General features: G+C 47.3%; 1 protein-coding gene across 8 annotated transcripts in view; it reads right to left on the bottom strand.

Annotated features, from left to right (window-relative positions):
- The window catches only part of SMYD3 (SET and MYND domain containing 3), a 707320-nt gene that overhangs the window by 79958 nt on the left and 604468 nt on the right, over nt 1-22894 (bottom strand). For all 8 annotated transcript variants that reach the window (XM_027613201.1, XM_027613207.1, XM_027613205.1 and 5 more), the window contains one exon: nt 22698-22872. In XM_027613201.1, coding sequence (XP_027469002.1) covers nt 22698-22872 — 175 coding nt within the window. The remainder of the gene's footprint in view (nt 1-22697; nt 22873-22894) is intronic.

Raw genomic sequence — 22894 nt, forward strand, 5'->3', positions numbered from 1 at the left:
CCAGGTAAAACACTGACATCAATGCCCTGTCCTGAATCCATCTGAGCAATTCAAATGCCATCCAGGAAGCTAAGGCGTCTTATTCCATCTTAATGTGGCTAGAATAGTCTTTCTCCCTCCCTCTCCTGATCTTTCTGCTCTCATGGCTTGTCAGCATTTACACTGTTCATGGGCAAGAATCAAGAGGGCAGCCAACACTTGCTTTGGCACTGTAATCATGTTCAGTCTGCTCTGAGCGAGAGTTGGAGAGGCAAGAAAAGTCAACATCCAGGTGGGTTTCAAGCACAAGAGATTTACATGCATAGGTTTCAAGGCTCAAGATGGCCCACAGACCATTGTTCTCATCGGTGCCTGGTGATAAGACTGTGTTAGCTTATGGCTTTGTTTCCTAATAAAATACAGGTGTCCTTGGGAAAGCCAGTCAAGACCCCAGTGGGACGGAAGGATCTAAGAGTGGGTCTAGAAAGGGCTCTAGGGAGACTAGAGCAAGGCCTTGAGCCCCATGGGGTTGGAGGAATGTCACCGAGTAAAATGGCGGATGCCACAGACAAAGCTCGCGCCACAGACTCACCGAGTACAGAACTAGTTGCGACATTAACCTTCAGGGGAGGTAACAGACCTCAGGTTTTTTTTTTGTTTTTTGTTTTTTTTAAGATTTTATCTATCTATTTGAGAGAGAGAGAGAGAGTGAGAGAGAGAGAGAGGGACCCCGGGATCATGACCTGAGCCGAAGGCAGACGCTTAACCAACTGAGCCACCCAGACGTCCCCAGACCTCAGTTCATCCTGTTCCATTCTTCCCTCTCCCTGAAAATAGCTGTAGGTGGATCCCAATTTGGCATAGACAGTTCCCTAATCCCAGTGGTTTGTATCCTCCATGTGTCATGTGGGAGGTGCCTGGGGAGCATAGCACCCGAACCCCTGGGACCAGGCTCCTTCCAGCCAAAACCTGGGGCCCCTGCACTGCAGGGTGGGACCCTCACAGCAATCTCTCAAGCTAGTGGGAGAATACCGTTAGGAAAAAAAAATTCTGGCCACTTTGGGTAGTTTTAAATACTTCTGTGGCCAGAAAACAAGAATGACCCCATCTGGGTTAGATATAAACACAAGCAGGAGATTTAAGAGGATGATGGGTGGACGCCAGAGTCAGGAATCAGTCCAGGACGAGGACAGTCTGGCTTACGCTGAGCTGAGGAGGAAGGGAGGCTGGCTTCCTGGGATGCTGGGTCTGTAACCGGGCTGCTCCCTCCCCTCAGCCCCTGGGCTTCCCTGCCCCCCGCCTGGCCCTACACTGGCACGCACACACTGCAGCTTTGGGGACCGGCTGCGGGGAACATTCTGGGCGCAAGACCTCTTCTTGAGAGAGGAGTCTGTGTTTATGAAGGTTACCTCTGGGCTCAACCACGGGCCACCTAAGAGGTGCAAATGCTCTGAGTCGGTCAAATTTTACACGTCCCATCTGTTGCTGAGCACCTCGCCATGGTGCATGTTTCCAGTCAGTGGACCGTCCTAAACATCTCAAGCTGCTGACAGATGGAAGCTGGCCTTGCTCGTGGCAGACATTCTTCAGCTCGTACACATGCTCTTATAAGGAAGTGGGGGGCCCCACGCAGCCCCTTACAGCCGACCGGGTGGCTCTGCTCATGACAATGTCCTGACTTGGATGCAGGGAGCGCTCCAGGGGTGCCCTTTGTGTCTTCATGGTGATCGGTGTCAATGACACCTTAACCAAGCCAAGCCGAAGGCCAAGTGTGCCCCGAGAGGAGCCTCAAAATTGACATTTAAATGGACAACTTTGCTTCTGATCAGCCAAGGAGCTGGGGCATCAAACAAGAGCTTGTTATTCATTTCAACACTCCCAAATTGTCAAATTTTGTCAAGGTTATTTTAATCACCTGCAGTATGGTACAGTCACTGACCAATCAGAAAAGAGGCCAGCCAGAGCAATGGAGCAGGGCGCTAGAGGTCTCCAGTAGCATCCCGTTTTCAGTTCCCGGATTGTGGGGAAGTCATGGGAAAGGAGCCCAAGTTGCTGGCAGAGGGCCTGGGGCAAGGATTCTAATGCTACAACGAGCAGTGGTCAGCATGGAGTATAGGTGATTTTCAGTCCTCCTGGGGGCCGGGGTGAGGGCCTGGGCATGGAGGGGTAAGGAAGGAAGGAAGGAAGTCTCTGAAACCTTTGCTTTTTTGATCATACCATGTTAATACCCAAGAGAGTTGGTCCCCTCATATTGCTACTGGATCGAAAGCTTCAGAATAAAGGAGTCTAGTAAGAATGAAACTCCTCCCAGAGCCAAGTTTCCACGCTCGCCTGGGTGCCGGCAGGCCTTCAGAGCCTCAAACCTGAGGCCTGGGGAGATGTCTGGCCCATCTCCAGGGAATTCAGTTCCGTCCTCCAACAGACTGAGAGCATCTCCTCCAGGCACCAGCAGCTCAGATTTCTACTCAGAACACATACGCTTGTGTCTGGGGAAAGGCAAGCATGAAATATACTTCATTGCAAAGTTGAGAAGCATGGAGGGTAAGCTAATTTTCAAAGAAGAAAGTCAGTGGCACTGCACAATGGGATGCATGATTCACCTCTGCAGAGCAGACACTGATTTTCCCACCTGGGAGAATCAGCGAATTAGCTGGCAGTTGAAAATATGATCTTTTTTTTTTTCATTCCCTTTAGATCTTACATTTTATTTTAAGACCATGAAACAGGAGATTAAAAGTCTCATTCAGAAACAGAAGTGGAAAGGAGGATTCAGTATTCCTTTTTGTTTGGAGAAAATACTTTCAAAGATATTTTGCAGCTAAAAGTGAAATGTGTCAGTGGGGGAGGGGGGCTGCTGGCCTTTCTCGCTTGCTTGGTGTGAGAGAGGCAGCCTGGGAGCTTAAGGGGGAACACGAACCCCCCAGGTCCTGTGCTGCTCCCCGAAGCTGGTGTCCTGGGCATCACTCAGAAGCCACATTATCTTCCTAAGGGGGTGGGGAGGGCAAGCCGGAGCAGAAACCATCAGGAACGAAATGTCTGCCACATATTAGATGTGTGACCTTGGATGAGGCACCCAATACTACGATCCTATGGCTTTTATAGTTCTCAACAGAGACTAATATCTTCTGCTGTGATCCAGAAAGATCCAAGTTCAGGTTTTCTGATGCCTGACATGACACAATTTGTTTTGGGGGTTTCTAAGAAAAAGGATTCAAAGTTGACACATACAGAATAGAGAAGAGGGTCCTGGAAGGGACTCACGTACGTGAGGGGTCCTCCAATTGAAGCCTCATTAGCTCCATAGTGTATCCACTTGAGTGCCCATCCCTACTTGGATGAGATAAAAGTATACAAAAGTGCTTTGCAAACTGTAAGCCATTACATAAACACATGACATTGAATTACTCTACAAAATACATACCACCTACTGTGTGCGAGGCACAGCTGTGGACAAGATGGCAGTGCCCCCCCTTTATGAGACCTAAAGCCCAGTGGGGCTGCGTCATCACCTGTGGTGGAATGTCCTCCTCTGAGTCCTGAATACAGAAGTGAAGTTCACCAATATGGAGTGGTCTGACCACTCACCTGCAACACCAGCCCCTCTCAGGGCTCTCTGAGATCCTGATTCCCATACTTGGCTTTCTGGGACTTGGGTCCTTCTCAGTCTCAACCTCTGCCTTTTCCTCCCTCCCAGCCATTGTCTTCTTACTGATTTCCTTTTTTTTTTTTTTTTTTTTTAAGATTTACTTATGTATTAGAGAGAGAGAGACCGTGCGCGAGCAGGGAGCAGAGAGAGAGAGAGAGGGACAAGCAGACTCACGCTGAGCATGGAGCCCAATGCAGGGCTTGATCCCAGGACCCCGAGATCATGACCTGAGCAGAAATCAAGAGTCAGACGCTTAACCAGCAGAGCCACCCAGGCGCCCTGGACTTCCATTTTGAAACCCCCAGACCAATAAGCCAGCCCTTCTAACCCCTATTTTCAAATATGAATGGACAGTGGTTGCCTAGGGCAGAGGGGTTGGGGAGAGGGTTGGGGGCTAACAGGTAAGGAGCATGGGGTTTTCTTAGGAGGAGATACTAAAATGTTCTAAAGTTGATTGTGGTGATCGATGCACAACTCTGTGAATATATTAAAAGCCCTGAATTGTGAACCTTAAACAGGTAAATTATATTGTATATGAATTATATCTCAATAAAGATGTTAAAAAATATGAATGGACAACCAAGAAGCAACTAAAATTCAAGAAAAGTATGCAGTAAGAAAAAGACCAGAATAAATGTGTGTGTGGCGGGGGGAAGAACTCAAAAGAAACCAAGATCATTCAGAAAATGGAAGAGAATTTTTAAAGGTGAATTACCCTTAGAGAGAGTCAAGAAGATGTTGTGTCCATTAAGTAGGGAGCTATGAACAAGAAACCATTCAAGAACAAGAAAGAGTCCTTGTAAATTTAAAAAACAAAAATTTGCTGAGATAGAAAAATTTTATTAAAGGTCTGGAAGATAAAGTCGAGGACAACTCGCAGAATATAAAGCAAAAGGCCCAAGACATTGGATAAATAGAAGTTTAACATCTGACTACCAGGATTTTCAGAATAAAAGGAGAGAAAATAGTGGGAATGAAATTAAAAAGGAAAAAAAAAAAAGAAAAATTTCCCCAGAGATAAAGGAAACAAGAGTCCTTAAAACATAAAGGTCTAGCATCAATGAGAAAATACCTCTGCCTAGACACATCAGTGTGAACTTTCAAAACATCAAAGAGCAGAGCCTAAAAACTTACAGAAATATAAAATGGTGATTGACAAAGGAACCCCAATCCAACTAATACTAGAAATAACAGATCTTAGAAGTCAGGGAAACAGGATTTTAAAATTGTCATTGAACATGATTTTGAAGTGAGAATTTTATATTCTCATTCTCCATCAAGGAGAGTAACTAAATGTCTAATATAGTATGAGATCAAGGGACACTGCCTAATGTCAATGAAACAAGAAACAGAAATTCCAGGATATCGTTTGACGTTTCATGGGTAGTCATTAAGAGAACTAAATAAACAACATTTTTAATGGAACAGGAGATGAGGGTAATAGTATCAAAAGAGAAGAAAAAAAAGAATAGCCTAAGCTAGATATTTATCTTCTTAGAGCTAGTAGATGATTTCTGTAGTTGATACAGAAGACACATAAATCAAAAGATATTTAGAGGTATAAAAATAACTATCAGGGGGCGCCTGGGTGGCTCAGTTCGTTAAGCAACTGCCTTCGGCTCAGGTCATGATCCCAGGGTCCTGGGATCGAGTCTCTCAACGGGCTCCCTGCTCGGTGGGGAGTCTTGCTTCTCCCTCTGACCCTCCCCGACCTCTCATTTTCTCTCTCTCTCATGCTCTCTCTCAAATAAATAAATACAATCTTAAAAAAAATTAAAAAAAAAAAACTATCAGAAGGGCTGAAAACAAAGGTTTTTAGAAGTTGCTGCTTAGAAGCAGGCCAGGCCAGAAAGTTGGGAGGAGTGAAGCAGGAGTCTGTTGCTTTAGATTTTAAAAATGAGATACAAGGTGAAAAAAAAGTTTAAAACTCTAATTAATGGGACTTTTAAACACAGAGCCCAGAGGCACTGAGCTGCTATCAAAGTAACAACTTCTTGGCTGGCTCATGGCTTTTACGGGTTTCCCAAACTGGGAAACGCCATCTGCCTCTTCTGGAGACTGGAAATGTAGGTTAGTTTACTAAAAGCTCTGAGAAGTTCTGCAGCAAAGAAACCAGTCTCACTTCATTTGAAAGAAAGCAGGTCAATTCACTGAAAGATCAAGTTCACTAATTTTTTGCTGATTTTCATAAATTTACCAACTCTCACTTTTTTCCTATCCAGATTTCTGACTTGTAAGAGGAATGTTTTCAAAGCTTTGACAGGAACGCACAAGTGGCGAAAGAATACACAACAGGGAAGAAGTTAGTAAAACAAATTAATATAAATGGATAATTTTCTAGGAATGAGATTGTTTAGGCTGACTCTGGTTTCTATTGGATGTTTCTGAACATCATTTTTAACTTTGTTTAAAATGTCAAGCATTTTTTCTTTTCCACAATTCTTCTGGTGGCCTGTCAGCCTGAATTTAGTATCTCTAGCAACTAACATTTAAATTAAACAAATTCAAAAGCATCCCTCAAATATCAAATTAATTAATCTAAATCTAATTTGAATTCTAAATTGATTGAAATGCAAAATTAAAGCTAATAAGTTATTTAGGAATCAGTGAAAGAACATTACAAACGCTTAAATTAAAAACCAAAAGAAAATTACGTTTGAAAAGCATGGAAAAGAAACCAAATACAGCTGAAACAATCCTAACGTATGAAGTGCCAAACCCTGAGACAGAAAAATTGCCTTTCAAATAGGAATTTTTCAAATAGTACCAAATCCTGTTTTGCCAACCGTCCAGAATTTTTTTTTACTGATGTCTCAGGAAGCATCTCAAGGTTAGTTAATACTCAGAAAAGCATCTTTCAATATCAGTGATCCAGACTGAACATTTTGGAAAAAGCTGCTAAATCACAACTCGTAAATTTGGCATATCTGGCAAATGGGTCTTTTGTGGAATTGGAATTTGGTGAACTGACTTTTAATGAATTGGCAATCAGTAGTTGATTTTCTGCAAACTGACCTGAGGCTATTTTATTTAACCTAGCTTTGCCTGGATTCATTTGATGAGGATCCTTTTTTCTTTTTTCTTTATTAAAGATTTATTTATTTGAGAGAGTGAGAATATGAGAGAGAGAGAGAGTACATGAGAGGGAGGAGGGTTAGGGGGAGAAGCAGGCTCCCCGGGGAGCCTGATGCGGGACTCGATCCCGGGACTCCAGGATCATGACCTGAGCCGAAGGCAGTCGCTTAACCAACTGAGCCACCCAGGCGCCCCAAGGATCCTTTTTTCATACCATATCATTGGGACAATTATCTCCAGGGAACGTACTTTGGAAAGCACTATTCAGCAGAAAGGGAGTCAGATGCTTGCCCTGGAGATGCCGAAGAATATCCAACTTTGAGCATATTAATGAGAAACTGATTAACAGGGAAACTAATGAGAAAAGGAACTTAGGTTTTACCCAGATGTTATATTCCTGTAAATCTGCAGACTATTCCATTCATCCTTCTCTAAGAGTGAATAATCCACATTTTGTATGAATTTAAAACACTGAAACGTTATACTTTTGTAGCAAACTCATGAGCAAGAATGAAGTGTTTGCTTTTTCTCCCTCTACATTCTTTGCATCTGAGAAGCAGAATGTCTTCATGTTTTAAAAACTCTCCTACTCACAAAGGCCAACGTGGTATCTGTCAGCAGAGTGCCCAGTAGGGTGGAAAGCAGTATTTAGGGCGGGAGCACGGACTTACAAGTCCACTGGGATGGAGAGGAGGGGCCGGGTTGAAAAAGGTCACTGCCACCCAGCCCTGCTATTCTTGCTTTGGGGACATGGGTCCCCTGTCACGAGGGCTTCCAATTTCCCAAGCAAAGCGAGAAACCTAGGCTTTTTTCAAGTGTAAAAACCTCCTACTATTTAGAGATTTACAACTAACTACCGCAATTAAAAAAATATCACGCAACTGATTAGAAATACGTACTTTCAAATACATAGGAAAGCATCCACGTGTATAGATGGGCACCTATATCCCTGTTTATGTATGTGATACCACTTTGTGAGGTACCTGCACCTCACTTAGCTTATTCCACCACCTCCTAAGCCACAGAAAAAAAAAGACGAGCTATGGAAGCTGTAATTGTCCCTCAGGATGTTCTGTTAGAGCCAGGCAGAAGACGAAAAGGGCACACGTTGTCCAGAATATAATCACAATCGAAGCCACAGACAAGTAGAGTTGAACTGGTTTGTTTCTGTAGTTTGTGATTGAAACTGCAGAGGTTTGGGATGGTTCTAGAACTCAGAATCTCAGCCAGAAGGGGCAGTGAAGCTCATCTGGACCACCCTCCCACCTGATACAGAATTCTTTCTAAAAAATCCAGCAGATGGCCACACTTACAACTCTTCCAAACTGAATGGTCCATTTATGGGCACCTGAATTCTAAACTGTTCACCCTAATATCCCGGCTGAAATGCGTCTCCCTATAATCCCAGGTCCCACGGCCTGACCCCTCCTCCTCTTGTCATGAGGGGTCTACTCCCTTCCTGCACAAGTCCTTCAAATATCTGAAAACTGATCATGCGTCTGCTTGTCCTTCACAAAGTCTTCACCCTGTGATGAAACATCTCCATTTCTATCAACTACTTCTCATATAATGTGGTTACAAAATTCTTCTCATCCTGGTCACTCTCAGCGAGAAACTCTAGACACACTGCAATGGATGCACGCCTTCAATCCCTGGATGTTGATCCTATCCTTGCAATGATGCAGCCTGAAATTATATTAGTTTTTTTGGCCACTGCATGGCACTAGCCCTGCTCAGCCCCCCAGATAAAGCAGTTAGGATTTTTTATGTTGTATGAACCAAGAAATCCAATTCAGACTGGCTGACAAAAAGAAGAAAGAAGGAAAGAAAGGAAAGAAAGAAAGAGAGAAAAAGGAAGAAAGAAAGAAAGAAAGAAAGAAAGAAAAAGAAAGAAAGAAAGAAAGAGAAAAAGAGAAAGAAAGAGAAAGAAAGAAAGAAAGAGAAAGAAAGAAAGAAAGAAAAAATCATCAGCCGAAGCATTCATGCAACTGCACAGTACAGAGGCAAATTCAGTTTCGGGCACACTTGAATGAAGTGACTGAGATCTCTCCATTCCTCACCTCTGCTTCCTGGATTGGACCTCCTTCCCTCTCTCTGAGGTCCAGAGACCTATGGCCACATGCTTCCTCAGTTATGAGCAATAGGAAAGGGGAAAGGGGCAGTCTGCTTTCTCAGTACCTCAAATAAAAGTCCGAGAATGGACCATCATTGGCTCCAACTGGTCTGACTTTGGTCAGGTGACCAAGGAAATGTGATTCTCCAGCTTAAGCTAATCATGGACTGCCCCAGTGACCCATCACACACAAACTACACAGCAAGGACATCTGAGGTTTGATGAAGAAAAAGAACGGAGGAATCAATACTAGTGGGGCGACCAGAAATAATCTATTACAAAATACTAGGAAAATTCTCCAGCCTGTTATTGAACTTTTTGAAGTTCATCTTTTTGGTAGTCACCAAATGTTTCTAATTAAGGAGATACGTTTTGAAGTCTGGCTTCATTCCCCAAAGCTTTAGTTGTCACGCTCAGGTTTGCAATCCTTACAAATTTGATGCCTACAACTTCTATCCATTCATCCCATGAAGTCTTCGACAAAAATGTTGACTTAAGACCCCCCCCAAAAATGGAGCTTGCAAGCATATCATTATATATTTCCCCAAAGGGGTCTATCATTTTATTAATGACTCCTTTTGAAAAATAGCTGTTTGAGGGGCACCTGCGTGGCTCAGTCAGTTGAGCGTCTGCCTTCAGCTCAGGTCATGATCCCAGGGTCCTGGGATTGAGCCCCTCATTGGGCTCCTTGCTCAGTGGGGAGTCTGCTTCTCCCTCTGCCTGCTGCTCCCCCTGCTTGTGCTGTGACAAATATAAAAACTTAAAAAAAAATAGCTGTTTGAAAGGTATAAATCAACCTCACTAGCCAACAGATTTCCATCCACAGACTTCTTCCCAAGCTGCTAGTTTGTGTCCTCCTGCTCTCTCGGGGATTCGAGAAGCCCACTCTTGCAGAGCTTCATTCCTAACATAGAGCTTTGACAGTGCAGGGTTTGCTCGGTTTTTTGAGGGGGGGATTCCCTTTACCACCTTTGAATCTTCTGACATTTTTATTTGACTCTAAGTGAAATAGTACAGTGGACACCTGTTCTTCTGGTTTGTCCATCATCCGTGCACCTGCCAAGCTTTTGAACAACTTCCGTCCCATACAAAACCCGCGTTACTGGTGGGGCTACCAGTGGAATGAGACCAGGAGTTGACATGAGACCCAAAGATGCCATAAAAGTCCACCCCAAATACATACTTTCAAATTGAGAGCTAGTGGGAACAGGCCTTTTCTTTTGTCACAGAGCCAGAAGAATCAGGCTGGGCCTGTCATGCTCTGCGGAAGGACAGAAGGACTGAGAGAGACACAAAGACCAATCTGATGACCCAGACTATACCCCTGAATTCTGTCACACCATATCTGCCCTGGTGAGGCACCCATGGGGACAGCGAACTCCCTTCTTGGGTCAGGCAGTCCAAGGTGGATTTCTGTCACTTGTAAAAAAACTATCTTGACTGATGCAGGGAGTAGGAAGGCAGGTGGTGTGGTTGGAAAGACCACCCAGCCCTCTAGCATAATAATGGTCTGGACCCTCGTAACCAAGGAAATCTGGGTTAAAGCTGACTCCAACATCCTTTTTGTAAGTACGACAAAAATAAAATAAATGAACGTGAGGTGTGAGTTCGAAGCCCAGCTCTGCTGTGGGGCAGTCATGTCACATTTGCCTCATCCTCCACCTCCTCGGGTAGCACCTCCGCATCATGGCTGTGAAGATCAGAACAAGCAAACTGCCTGGTCTACCTAGGCTCTGAATAAATAATAGCAATTCCTTTTCAGCTGAAGGGAGTTGAAAGGTAGAGGAGAGTTCTTAAAGTCCTTTCACCTATTCCTCTCAAAAGATGCTGCTACCGAATGGCTGGCAGATGCTTTTACGATTGTTGGACCCAATTTATCTTACTTTGGGAGGATATTACGGCGATATTTCCCATTATAAGTGAAAGCAGATTTGCTCCTCTTTAACTCTGAAGGGCAGTGGGATAGTATGATTGGTGTCCTTTGTGCAGTAGGAGAGATTTCCATCATCCATTGCATCTTGGCAGAGTGGATGCTGTCTGCACCCCCTCCCCCCACCGTCCCCAGGCCCCCTGCCTGTTCAGGGACCACAGCCCACTGTCCACCACACTCCAGTGTCCTAGAACCTGGTGGGGGCCACCTCCCTTGAACATACACAGCCATAAGAATACTAGACATTTTTTCCAGCCAGTCTGTGGTCACGGGCTCAAGAGCTCTGTGTGCTATCTAGCCCAAAGGATATTTGTCATGCGGCGAACGACCTGGCTATCTCAAACACTAGGGACTATCATTTGAGGGGCACTTACTCCCATCTTTCATTTCCTTCAAGGACCTCACCTCTTACTGTTCCTTACAAATGCCATCACCATTCTCTATCGGTGATCGGATTTATGAGGGTTGACTGAACAGTTTTACCTACAGTTTGGGGTTCATTCATCTGTCCCTGGAGAATTTCTGAAAACTCAGTATGGGATTCCCCCTAAAACACACAGATAAATAGCATGTGTGTGTGATCAATTCATTTTTTAAACACAAAACTTGTTCTTTACATGAAATTCAAACTGATTTTAGTCAATTCTCTTTCAGCCTTTCAAAGTCCTATCCACCATTTCCCATTTCTCGGGCCCACCTGATCTTTTGCTGGCTCCCTACAGGGGAAAATTGGATTCTTTCTTTTTCTACTTTCCTTCCAAGAGCTGAGAAAAAGGAAAAGAGCAGCTATGTAGCTGCAGGGGCAGCCAAGCAAGAGATTGATTCAACAGGAGAAATTCAATGCATCCCAAAAGATTCCCTACGATTGGATATCCTGCCGCTTAGGGTACAATTTGTTGTCATAAGAAACTGAAGATTTTCTGTCAGGAGAGTCAAAGAGCTCAGTGATGGCTTGTGAAAGTTAAAAAAAAAAGTGAACCCCACAGGAAATGCTTTTATTTTGGAAATGCTTTCCTAAGTAGGAAGACTACAGGCCATTTCTCAGAGCCCATGCTGTTCATATACACTGGTGACCACAGAAGACCAAATGTTTTCCTGTGCAGGTAACCTAGCCCCAGGGGTGGACTATAGCTTTCATCTGGCCCCACAAGGAGGCTCTTTACTGGGAATCAGGCAAACGCAATAGAGGAAAATTATTATATAATTATATATTTATTATATATAATAAAATTATTTCCTGTGTCCTGTCCTAGCCAAGAATCAAGGTGGGCATCAGCGTGGGAATGGATGGGGTTGGTCTGTGGCTGTGGGATTTTTGAGCAAAGAGGAATTGGTATTCTTGTCCCCGATGGGATGGTAGGTGAGGGAGGGTCAGCAATGGGTAAGTGAGCCAGAATGAGGATGCCCTCAGAGGACAGGCCCAAAGGGGCTTGAACACAGACCCTGGAATCAGTACCTAAAGCATCAGAGTTGAGGAAAAGGGAGACTTTCATGGAGCATGAGCATCTGTGGACTGGATGAAAGCTACAGGTGGGAACTTTTGTTTTCCTGGGACATGGTCACCAAGGGGGGGGTGGGCAGAGGGCTTGGGGCCCTTCAGTTTTGCTTGGAGAAAAGCTTTAAGTGGGGAGTTATCCGAAGGTGGGTGGCAGGTGCTGGTGGCTCTTCTCCTGGTTTGCACCTTTCCCAGGAGGCTAAGGACTAGATTGAGTCATGCTGTCCTGAAGAGTCTGGCACCTTCACAGGTCAGGGTCCTGGACTGGGACCTTGAGTGATAGAGGAGAGGCTTGGAGCGTGAGAAGGAGCAGATGGAAAAAAGTGGTATCAGATAGATATTTTACATGTTGCTTTCAAATAAAGGTCTGAGGACTACCAGTTACTTTAAAGAGTAAAGAGGGGGTCTATCCTTCAACTTCTAGCAGAGGTCTGTAATATATACAGACTACAAGTTGAGTCTGATCACATGGCCACTTGGGTGATTCCTCTAGAACCTGGGGCTGATCAGGAAACTACTTACCAGACTTTGGACCTCTGTCTGCCTAGATACTTCCTAGCAGTAAGTGAATATGAATCTGGAAGGGCCTTTAACAATGCAATTCAAAACCAAAAATCCAAGTAGGTAGCCAAAGCTGGCAAGCTGGGTGGCTGGGTAGCCCACGGAGACAGAACATATTTTTTTGGTCAGATGAATTGGACAGAAGTGGTGTCCACAGGGAATTTTCTGTTCAGAGACAGTACCACTACAGGATATGTACATTTATGTACAAGGATAACTACAACCCACAACTGTGCCATGGGCAGAAGGGGATGCCTCTAAGGCATGGGACCCTGCTCTAGTTGTTGGCCTGGGTTCAAGGTCAATGGAAGGTGGAAGTAATGCAGGATTATTGATTTGAAATGAGAAGTTCTGATATTCACTCTCTGATGATGACAGAGGAAAGTTATATGCTTCTTGGGTCTTGGCCTACCCCAGGGGCCCAAAAAGGCAGGGAAGATTGTAGCAATGGATAGGGCTGACTCATGGCTGTTGGGTTTTGGAGCAAAGAAGAACTGATATCCTTGATCCAAGTAAGGATGGGAAGTAAGGGAAGATCTAAAATGTAAAATGCAAGTAGTGTCATGTTACAGATCACCCAAAGCCGGAATGTATCCAGCCACCTGATCTGTACTACGGGCTTCTTACCACCACCCACATGGTCCCAGGGTGCCCAGAAATGCCACTGCCTATCTGTGTACAAGTTTTGTTAATATCTAACCTACTTAGTCAGTTTTGGATGGGGCCAAAGAACCTGAAAGCGTCCTAGGCAGATTATCTCCCAGGAAAGAACCTTTATTTTACACATTAAAATAAAGGTAGCTGAAAGCTTAAGCATTCGATTTTAAGGCTGTGTCAAAAGAGTGCCTGAAAATAAGCCATGTCAAATTATTACATTCCCCCTTCAGTGTTCCCTGGAATGCTGGCTTCTGGGAGAAGGCATCCTCTGGTGACCAACTGGTACCCACCGCTCATACTAGCCCTGGGCTGGTCATGAGCTGAGTCTGGAGGTTTACCCTAGTTTACTCTAGTTTACTCCTAGAGACCCAAGCGTACTGGCACTGGCTGCTGGGTACCCTTAGAGTTCCTATAGGCTCTGGAAGCAAGAAATGCCTTTTCCAAGCCAAACAGTGACTTCCAGTAGGTCCAGGAGTGTAGGGGGAGTGACCCTTGGAACTCGTATTCTCCAGGGATGGAGAATCAGGAGACCGTGGCCGAGCTGCATTTAGCCAGTGTTATGAGCTGAACTGTGTCACTCCAAAATTCCTACGTGAAAGCCCAAACCCCAGTACCTCAGATTCCATATTTGGAGGTAAGACCTTTCAAGAGGTGATTAAGTTAAATAAGGCCCTTGAGGTGGGCCCTAATCCAACATGATTGCTGTCCTAAAGAAGAGGAAATTTGGATACACAGGGAACCCAGGGCTGCATGTGGGCAGAGGTGGGACCATGTGAGGACAGGGAAAAGATGGCCGTCTTCAAGCCAACGGGAGAGTCCTCCCAAGAAACCACACCTGCTGGCTCCCTGAACATGGACTTCCAGCCTCTAGAACTGACAGAAAAAAATTTCTGTTGTTAAGCCACCCAGGCTGTGGTATTTTGTTATGGAAGTCCAGGCAAACCAACACAGCCAGGTGTGGCTGGAGTATAATATGGCGGTACTAACTGGAGATGATAGCACGGAGAACATGGTAGAGAAAGATTCACGAAACCAGAGATAGTGACTCTTCTATGTGAGAATTTGACACAGAAGAATGGTCAATGAAATCTTGAAATCAATCCGTAAATCCCAAGAGACACAAGTACTTGATCCACAGAAGAGACTCTTACTCCAGCCCTATTAAAACCTCGTTCAGGGGCACCTGGGTGGCTCAGATGGTTAAGCGTCTGCCTTCGGCTCAAGTCATGATCCCAGAGTCCTGGGATCGAGTCCCGCATCGGGCTCCTGGCTCAGCGGGGAGCCTGCTTCTCCCTCTCCCTCTTCCCCTGCTCATGCTCTCTCGCTCTCTGTATCTCTGTGTCTCAAATGAATAAATAAAATAAATAAAATCTTAAAAAAAAATAAAACCTCATTCAAGGTTGTCTCATCAAGCCAGCCTTGATTTGGCTCAAGAATTTCTCCTTAGCTTCTCCTTGCCTAGATACTTCCTAGCAGATAAGTGAATATGAATCTGGAAGGGCCTTTAACAATGCAATTCAAAACCTAGATACTTCATATTCACTTATCTGCTAGGAAGTATCTAGGCTTCTCAAAATGCCTGGCTTTCTGGAAAGACCCAAGTGTGACACACAGCTGGCTACTGAGGACTGCCTATAAGCTCCACCAGAGTTAGGACTCTGCTTTGTTTGGTCTGTTTCGTTCACCAATAGTTACCACAGTGCATGTAGTGGGTCTCAATAAGTACTTTTGTTGAAAAAATGAGCATGTGCCTGAACTAGCAGCTTGAGATGTCCCCATTCAAATGATCCTGTGCCTCCAGAAGGCCATGCAGTGAGCTCTTCATCAGGTATGGAAGATGGGTAAGCATTTGTAGTCCAAATGATATCCCACTCTGTCTCCTACCACCAGGCATGACTAAAAGACCATCTTCCACTTCTTGGAAACAAGCAAGGTGGAGGTTCCTGCAGATGTCTGATTTCCTCCAGGCTGCCCTCCCTGGTGTCAATGGGGAAGCATGCCCACAGACAGGCGGGAGGACAAGAGCACAAGGGCACAGCCTACTCACGTGGGGGAGGAGGAGGAGCCAATAGCATCTTCATTTTCTCATCTGAGAAGAAAGTGGTCTTGGACAATATAGTGATCTAATAATATTCATGACATAGGAGGAGTTGGTGGAAACAAGTTCAGTAGCGGATTTCTAAACTATGATCCAAAATAAAGCAAGGGTAGGTAGGGTAGGTAGGGCCTCAGAAAGATGGTCAGGTAGTGGGCATCCAATAGCCAGGGGAGACAGTGTGGAATTCTGTGGCCGGAAACTGACAGAAAGCACAGGTTGGATATGTGTTCTGCTATGTGTGGCACACTGGAGGCGATGCGTGGGTCCCCTCTTCCCTACCTCCTCCCCAGTCAGGGCTGTTTGTGCACCAGCAGCACCCCATCACTGTGTGTCAGCCTTAAGTCAGGTGGGAAACAGCCAAGTTGGATTAGGGCTTGGTCTGTGAAGCCACCAGACGTCCCAAGCCTGTCTGCCATTCCCCAGAGCTCTGTCAGAATCCAGAACGCCTGTTCAGGTGCTGGAGGCCCGGGATGCCAACCATGAGCCGGAGAGCTGCCACACTCAGGAGAGTGGGCGGGGCCGAGGCCCCCTGCCTCCTCTCTGTCAGTGGGGCTGGAGGGTCAGAGCTCTACGCCAGTGCACAGGCTCTTGGACTCCTTTTCCAGAACTAAGACCATGAAGCTGGGGCACTCCCACACAGCTCGTGGGTTCAGGGCTTACCTACGTCTTGAACCAAACCTACAAGTGGCATGTTGAGCAAGATGGCTAGGCCTGCAGGGCGATGGGGCACATTTCAGAGGAGCAGATCACTGCAGGAGAGAGAGGTTCATTTCTCAGCCTCCCCTAGAGAAGTCCAGTCCAAAAAACTGCCCATAATGCTCTCCTTTACCCCCCAGCAACAGCGTCCTGTTAGCTGCAGGTCAACCACCCCTGAGGAACACAGGAAATTAGGTGTGTGTGCAAGTCAGTGGTTTAACGAACACGTGTGCAACTGCGTGTGGAGACTGTCGCTGTCGCTATCGCTGGCTCCTGTTCTTCTCCACCTTCCTCTTCCCCCTCCTCCTCCACTCCTCCACCCCTCCACCTTCCTCTTCCCCCTCCTCCTCCACTCCTCCACCTTCCTCCTCCCCCTCCTCCTCCACTCCTCCACCTTCCTCCTCCTCCCCCACTCCTCCTCCTTCCTCCTCCCCCCTCTTCCTCCCCCTCCCCCACTCCTTCCTCCTCCTCCCCCTCTTCCTCCCCACTCCTCCTCCTCCCTCCTCCTCCCCCCTTCCTCCCCCACTTCCTCCTCCTCCCTCCTCCTCCCCCCTTCCTCCCCCAACTCCTCCTCCTCCCTCCTCCTCCCCCCTTCCTCCAACTCCTCCTTCCTCCTCCTCCCCCTCTTCCTCCCCCCACTCCTCCTCCTTCCTCCTCCTCCCCCTCTTCCTCCCCCCACTCCTCCTCCTTCCTCCTCCTCCCCCTCTTCCTCCCCCCACTCCTTCACCTTCCTCCTCCTCCTCCCTCCTCCCCACTCCTCTACCTTCCTCCTCCTCCTCCCTCCTCCTCCTCCCCACTCCTCCACCTTCCTCCTCCTCCCCCTCTTCCTCCCCCTCCTCCTCCTCCTCCCCCTCCCCATTCCACCTTTCTCCTCCTCCTCCCCCCACTCCTCCACCTTCCTCCTCCTCCTCCCCACTCCTCTCCCCTCCTCCTCCCCTTCCCTCCTCTCCCCTCCCCTCCTCCCCTCCTCCACCCCCTCCTCTCCTCCACCCCCCCACCCCCTCCTCCCCCCCTACTCTTCCCCCCTTTCCTCCCTCCTCCTCTTCCTCCTGTTTCCTTTGTTGGATTTCTAGACTCTGAAGTAAAAGAGCCTTTGGGAACTGAATTAAAAGGCCTGATATTAAAAAGTTTAAATGAAAGCTGCTTGGGCCTTGATGGACTAGTTTGCCTGCTGTGGGGCAGGCGGTCACTCCCCAGTGTCCAGACAGGGGCTGTGGCTAAGAAACCAGTCTTCAAAAATTGGTAGCAAAGGAAAAGAGGCTCTGGCCAGGTCCATCAGGTAACTCAGTATTTTACACAAACACACAGCTCAAAATCTTGGACAAGGGTTTGGCCAAAGAGACTTGAATGGGAAATTACAATGTGGAAAACAATGATTAAGTGGCCAAACGATTACTGTCCACATCCACGGGCAGAGAATAAAACATTTGTTCACTCACTGATGGAGACAGTTCTGCAAATCTCACCACAGAAAACAGGTGGCCAGCAAGGGAAATGACCAGAACATTGCACGGAGTGTGGGCACTCAAGTCCCCTCCTGGGTAGAGACCTGGCTCTGGTGTGTCCTCTGAGTCCCACGCTGTGAGTGCGGCAGAGGAAGTTTCCACCCTAGACACCCCAGCCAAGGACCCTGCCATCTAGGCATGAGCTTCAGTGACGGGTACACGGACATAAGCATCAACACAGGGCAACCTGACCACATCTGTGGGGAGCAGAGATGCAGGTTGGGCACAGGCAGGCCCAGGTAAGTGCCCGGTGAGTGATAGTGACCAGTGCTCTGCCGGGTCCGCACGGCACCTGCACACCCCGCTGGGCCCTGGATCACCACATCATATTGATCAATGACAAAAACACACAAAAGAGCAACTGCAGGTCTTCAGAAGAGAAGCCGGCTTGAAAACAGCAGTGGCGGGTACTGCTGTGATGGAACCTTGCATTTTATCAACCTATCTGCGAAAGCTTCGGGCAGGGTGGGGGGGCGTTCAAGAATGGCTGGCAAAATGAAAATGGCAGGGCTGTTGTATGACCCCTGGCAATCTCGGAGTCCCAAACACCTGGCTGGGAAACAGGTCATACACACAGACTCCCAGAGCCTTCCACTCCCGCTCCACCACCACAGCTGCCAGCAAGGCACCGGACTCCATGTGAGCGGAGAGCATGCTTTTCAATCCACAAGGGGGAGTCACACTGCTCCCCAGTCTCTGATCCCACACACACTTGTTCGAGCCCCTTCGCGGTTCATGTTCTGCTCTTCCCAGGACATTCACAAAAATATCCTTCCCGCCACCACAAAATACTATGTTGTTGGTCAATACCACCAAATCTCATCCTGTAAGAGCAGGCTTTGGTCAAGGAAAAGGGGAAGACCCCTATATATTTTGAAATGAATTCAGAGCAGATTTAATCAACATCATGTCACCCGTTCTCAGTGCTTCTGAGGAAAGTGACAGCTTGGTGGATGGCGGATACAATTTGGGGGTTGCTATCTCCAGTTAAAATGAATGTACATTTTGATGCAGTGAGTTAGCATTTAGGAATTTATCACATGGATTTGCCCTATGGAGTGGGTCCCATCAGTACACAAAGATTCAACTATGTGGATGTTAATGGCAGTATTTCTTGATAGAGTAAATGGAAATGGAAATAGGGGCTAGTCTACAAATTATGGTACATTCCTAAGATGAAATTCTATAGACCTGTTAAAAAGAAAGGTGGATATTCAGGAGCTGATCTGGACTGATGTCCATGCTTTGTAGTAAAATGAAAACAGCCAGTTCCAGAACAGGGGATTTTCTTCTCTCTGCCCACTCAGTAGACTTCTTGGCTTCTCCTTCCCTTCTCCCTTCCTCACCCACCACCTCACCAGACACATCTAGCAAATGCAGACTGGAACTGAGTCTCTCCACAAGAAAGATGAGACGAGGGGAGACAGACAGGAGAGGGAGAAAAAGGGAAGAGCCCGAGTGAGCAGTTTTGAGGGGAGAAGTGAGACAGAGGGAAAACAAGAGTCTCTGAGCACATGAGAACCACTGGGGAAAAGAGAGGAGAAGAACTGGGGCTTGAAAAAATTAGGCAAGTGTGTTACAAATGGAAGTTTATGTACACACACTGAAAACTTCAGGAAAGAAACTTAACCATGGTTATCTTTAGGGAGTGGAACAGGAGTTTGAAAGATGAGGGTAATTTTTATTTGTGTTCTTTAGGAAAGTCCTTTCCCAGAAGTCTATGCTATTCTTAAACCAAAAGTTAAGTTACCAGAACACATGTGGATACACCAAAAGTCCTCCTCAAGGACTTAACAAGCCTCTGTATCTCTAGATCTTTCTTTGGGTCCTAAAGAAATTCAACTTTGATTTTATATTCAACATAATTTAAATTCTAAGTTCAAAACTATATTCATTTTGTTTTTATATTTCTTTCTTTCTATTTTTACACAAATGTGTAGCAGACACTAGTGATATTAGGGTCCAGAGTTTCAAGGGCTGTTCTGCTGATACTGCCATAATCCTTCATCCCTTCTTCAACAGGAAAATGCTTCCCAAGCTCTAAATTACCACTGGCAAATGAACTTTTGCAACTCAATTCATCTTGTGGTTAAGATTATTTAATTACATTTTTTAATGAAAATTTATGAAATACCTTTAAACTGTTTTCTTTCTGCTTAATGTTCAAAGTGCTACAGGACAGATGACCGTGCATATATAATCACAGATGCTCTCAGAAGAAACAGTATGAGCTAAATTTTGTTGTGTGTGAATTAATGCCAACCTACTTTATGAAACAAAGATCTTTTTTTTGAAGATTTAATTTATTTATTTGAGAGAGAGAAAGAGAGAGAGAGAGAGAAAGCACGAGCAGGGGGAGAACAGCAGGCAGAGGGAGCAGACTCCCCGTTGAGCAGGGAGCCTGACGCAGGGCTCGATCCCAGGACCCCGGGATCATGACCTGAGCTGAAGGCAGACGCTTAACTGACTGAGCCACCCAGGCGCCCCATGAAACAAAGATCTTAATACTGTTTTGCGTCATAAAAGGAACTTACTTCTATCAAGTCAAAATAAATGATGGCAGCAAGAAGGGAGCCGAGAGCAATGCGGTGATTTGGATAAAACCAGAATGTGGACACCTTCTCCTTTAAAGTCAGTAGTTAAGATTTAGCCCAGGTCAGGAGGGAGAACATCATCCCCAGAGTCTTGACCTCAATCTAGCTGTTGCAAACAGTGTATTAACATTGTAAAACTGTTAGAGCAGGTGGCAGTCCCGTCACCTCTCAGTAACTCAGCCAAGCTAACTGCCCACATTCTTGGCTAAAGGGGACCCGAGGGCCCACCTTGCGCATCTGCAGGGAGACCGAGTCAGTGGCTGGCGGCCCACAGGCTCACACACATGTGGGGGGGCGGAAACCGCCATCAACTCTTGGATTCCTGCCTCCAGATTGTTAAAGGGCTTGCAGAGCACCTGACCCATTTGTTCCTTGTTTTCACTTTTGCTGAGCTAACGGGAAGAAAGGCCAAATACGTCAGCATCCCCCTCACTGCTCCGTCGGCGCTGGGTTACTTCCCCTACAATACTGCTGCAAGCAAACCGGTCAGAACCCACTGGTTTGAAGTGGATCGATCAATGAAGACGGGATTTCTGGAAACATAGACCACTGCACAGCTACTTCTTAACAAGCTCTGGGGAAGAGAAACTGAGGGAGGCTAGGAAATCTGTCACCTGGCGTAAGCACAGAGTGTGATCTGCCAAACACCAGGAAAATATAACCAGATGTATTCCAAACAACATTCCGTCCATTCTGGTGGACGTGGCCTCACAAGAAAGGCCTCCCTGTTTGACTCAAGTCAGTTAATTAAGGGGTAAATTAGTCCTTCAGAGAAGCCATGGTAGGTGTGGGGAGAGGATTCAAAATTGTGTGCAGAAGCAGCACCATCGAGGTGGGGGACCAGTGTCGAGTGTCTGTGCTCAGAGCAGCCCGGAGGGCAGCCTGGGGGTGGGGGATGGGGGCTGGGACAGCCGCCCGGAGCAGGTGCAGGTCCAGCACTAGCCAGAGTGTGGGGCAAGGGGCTTCGGGGGCACCTGCAGAAAGGAAGGTCTGCCCAGCCTGCGTCTCCCGGCCTCAGTCCATCCGCTCAGCCCGTGGTTTGGCTTCCCGAGACCCAGCCCTGGGGTTCAGAGAGGCGACACCAACGGTCCCAACCCGCCTCTCATTGCAACACCTAGGCTCAGAGAACGAAGCCTTATCTCTTTGTGCTCGGTTCATATTTTCTGAAAACCCACAAGATTCATCATCCCAAGCAGACATTTGACGCTCATGGGAAAGTCTACAGTCTCAGCCCTGAAGGCAATCGCCTGCAAGTTTGATGCGAGCTGACTCACAGTCTGGATTCCAGAGTTGTTCGACCGCAAGCAGGGGAAGGAGCCACCTTCAGAAGCTCTGAAAACACCCTCGGGTCACCCTGGGGCCGGGGGCCGTGGCTGGTCTGTGCACCCTTGCTGCCCACCCTCCTTCACTTAGAGCCCCTCCCCTGCCTGTTGCCCCCCATGGGGGAGGCTGGGAGCTGGACTGTCCCTCTGTTTGGCCCCTCAGGGCGGACATTGTGTTTGCTTGGCCTTCAGTGCCACCCAGAATGGCACCCCCACTCTCAGGGACCTCCCCCGCCCCCTGCCCCTCAGGCTTCAGGGCGCCTTCCCAACGGTGAGGGACCTTGTCCTGTGCTCGAGATGGTTGCTCCCACCTCAGCTGACGGTATGAATGACGCCACACCCTTCCCCCCCGGACTGATCTGCCTCTACTTCCAAACTCACGTTCTCGGCCTTCCACAAACGGGGTCCCGCACCCACCAGCACCAGACTTCAGCGCTGCCAAAGCTCCTGTGAGTTACAAAGGCATCAGGGGACACCACACCCCTGGTCTGAAAGAGCTGCGGACAGTCAAGAAACAACTAAGTAGCAACTGCTCCTTCACCTGACTCCCTGACACTTCTGAGCACCGAGGTCTCCCTGCTCTCCTGCGTGGGTCAGAAGGCGGTTATGGGGTCACTTGATTCCAGTGAAGCACCCCGGGAACCATAAAGCCCTGACAAACGTTAGAGACCACCATCAGTCAGCCAGACCGAGGGCCCCAGACAGAGTGGTGCCCCAGAGGCAAATGACACAGCCCCCACCCGGGCCGAGCCCTGGGCCCCCATGGCTGCCCCCCCGCCCCCACACTGTGCCTCTGCCCCATTGCCGCAAGCAGCATACAACACTGGAATCCCCGACTCCACAGAGACAGCATTTCATCCGTCTCCGCATCCCCACAGGGCCTGACACGCGCGACAGGAGCCTCAGGAACAACAAACAAAATGGGGACACGCAATAAAGTGGCCATCGGAGTGACTTCAGGATGTCAGTCTTCCAGCCCAGAGAAGACACTGCAGCCTTGACTCTGGCCCTCTCCCGGGGACTCACCTGTACGGCTCCATGGTCCGGATCCCGTAGAACAAGGCCTCCTCCAGCAGACCGAGGTTGATGCACGCATCCATAGCACAGTCGAGCACCTTCAGCTGGTAGATGTTGATATCGGGAAGGCGTTCAGCGTTGCTGCTGATGATTGTCTGGCACATGGCCAGCACCTGTTCCCACTCTGTTATTAACCTTAGTTAAGG

Source organism: Zalophus californianus, chromosome 10, assembly GCF_009762305.2.
Source record: "Zalophus californianus isolate mZalCal1 chromosome 10, mZalCal1.pri.v2, whole genome shotgun sequence".
Classification (NCBI taxonomy): Eukaryota; Metazoa; Chordata; class Mammalia; order Carnivora; family Otariidae; genus Zalophus; species Zalophus californianus.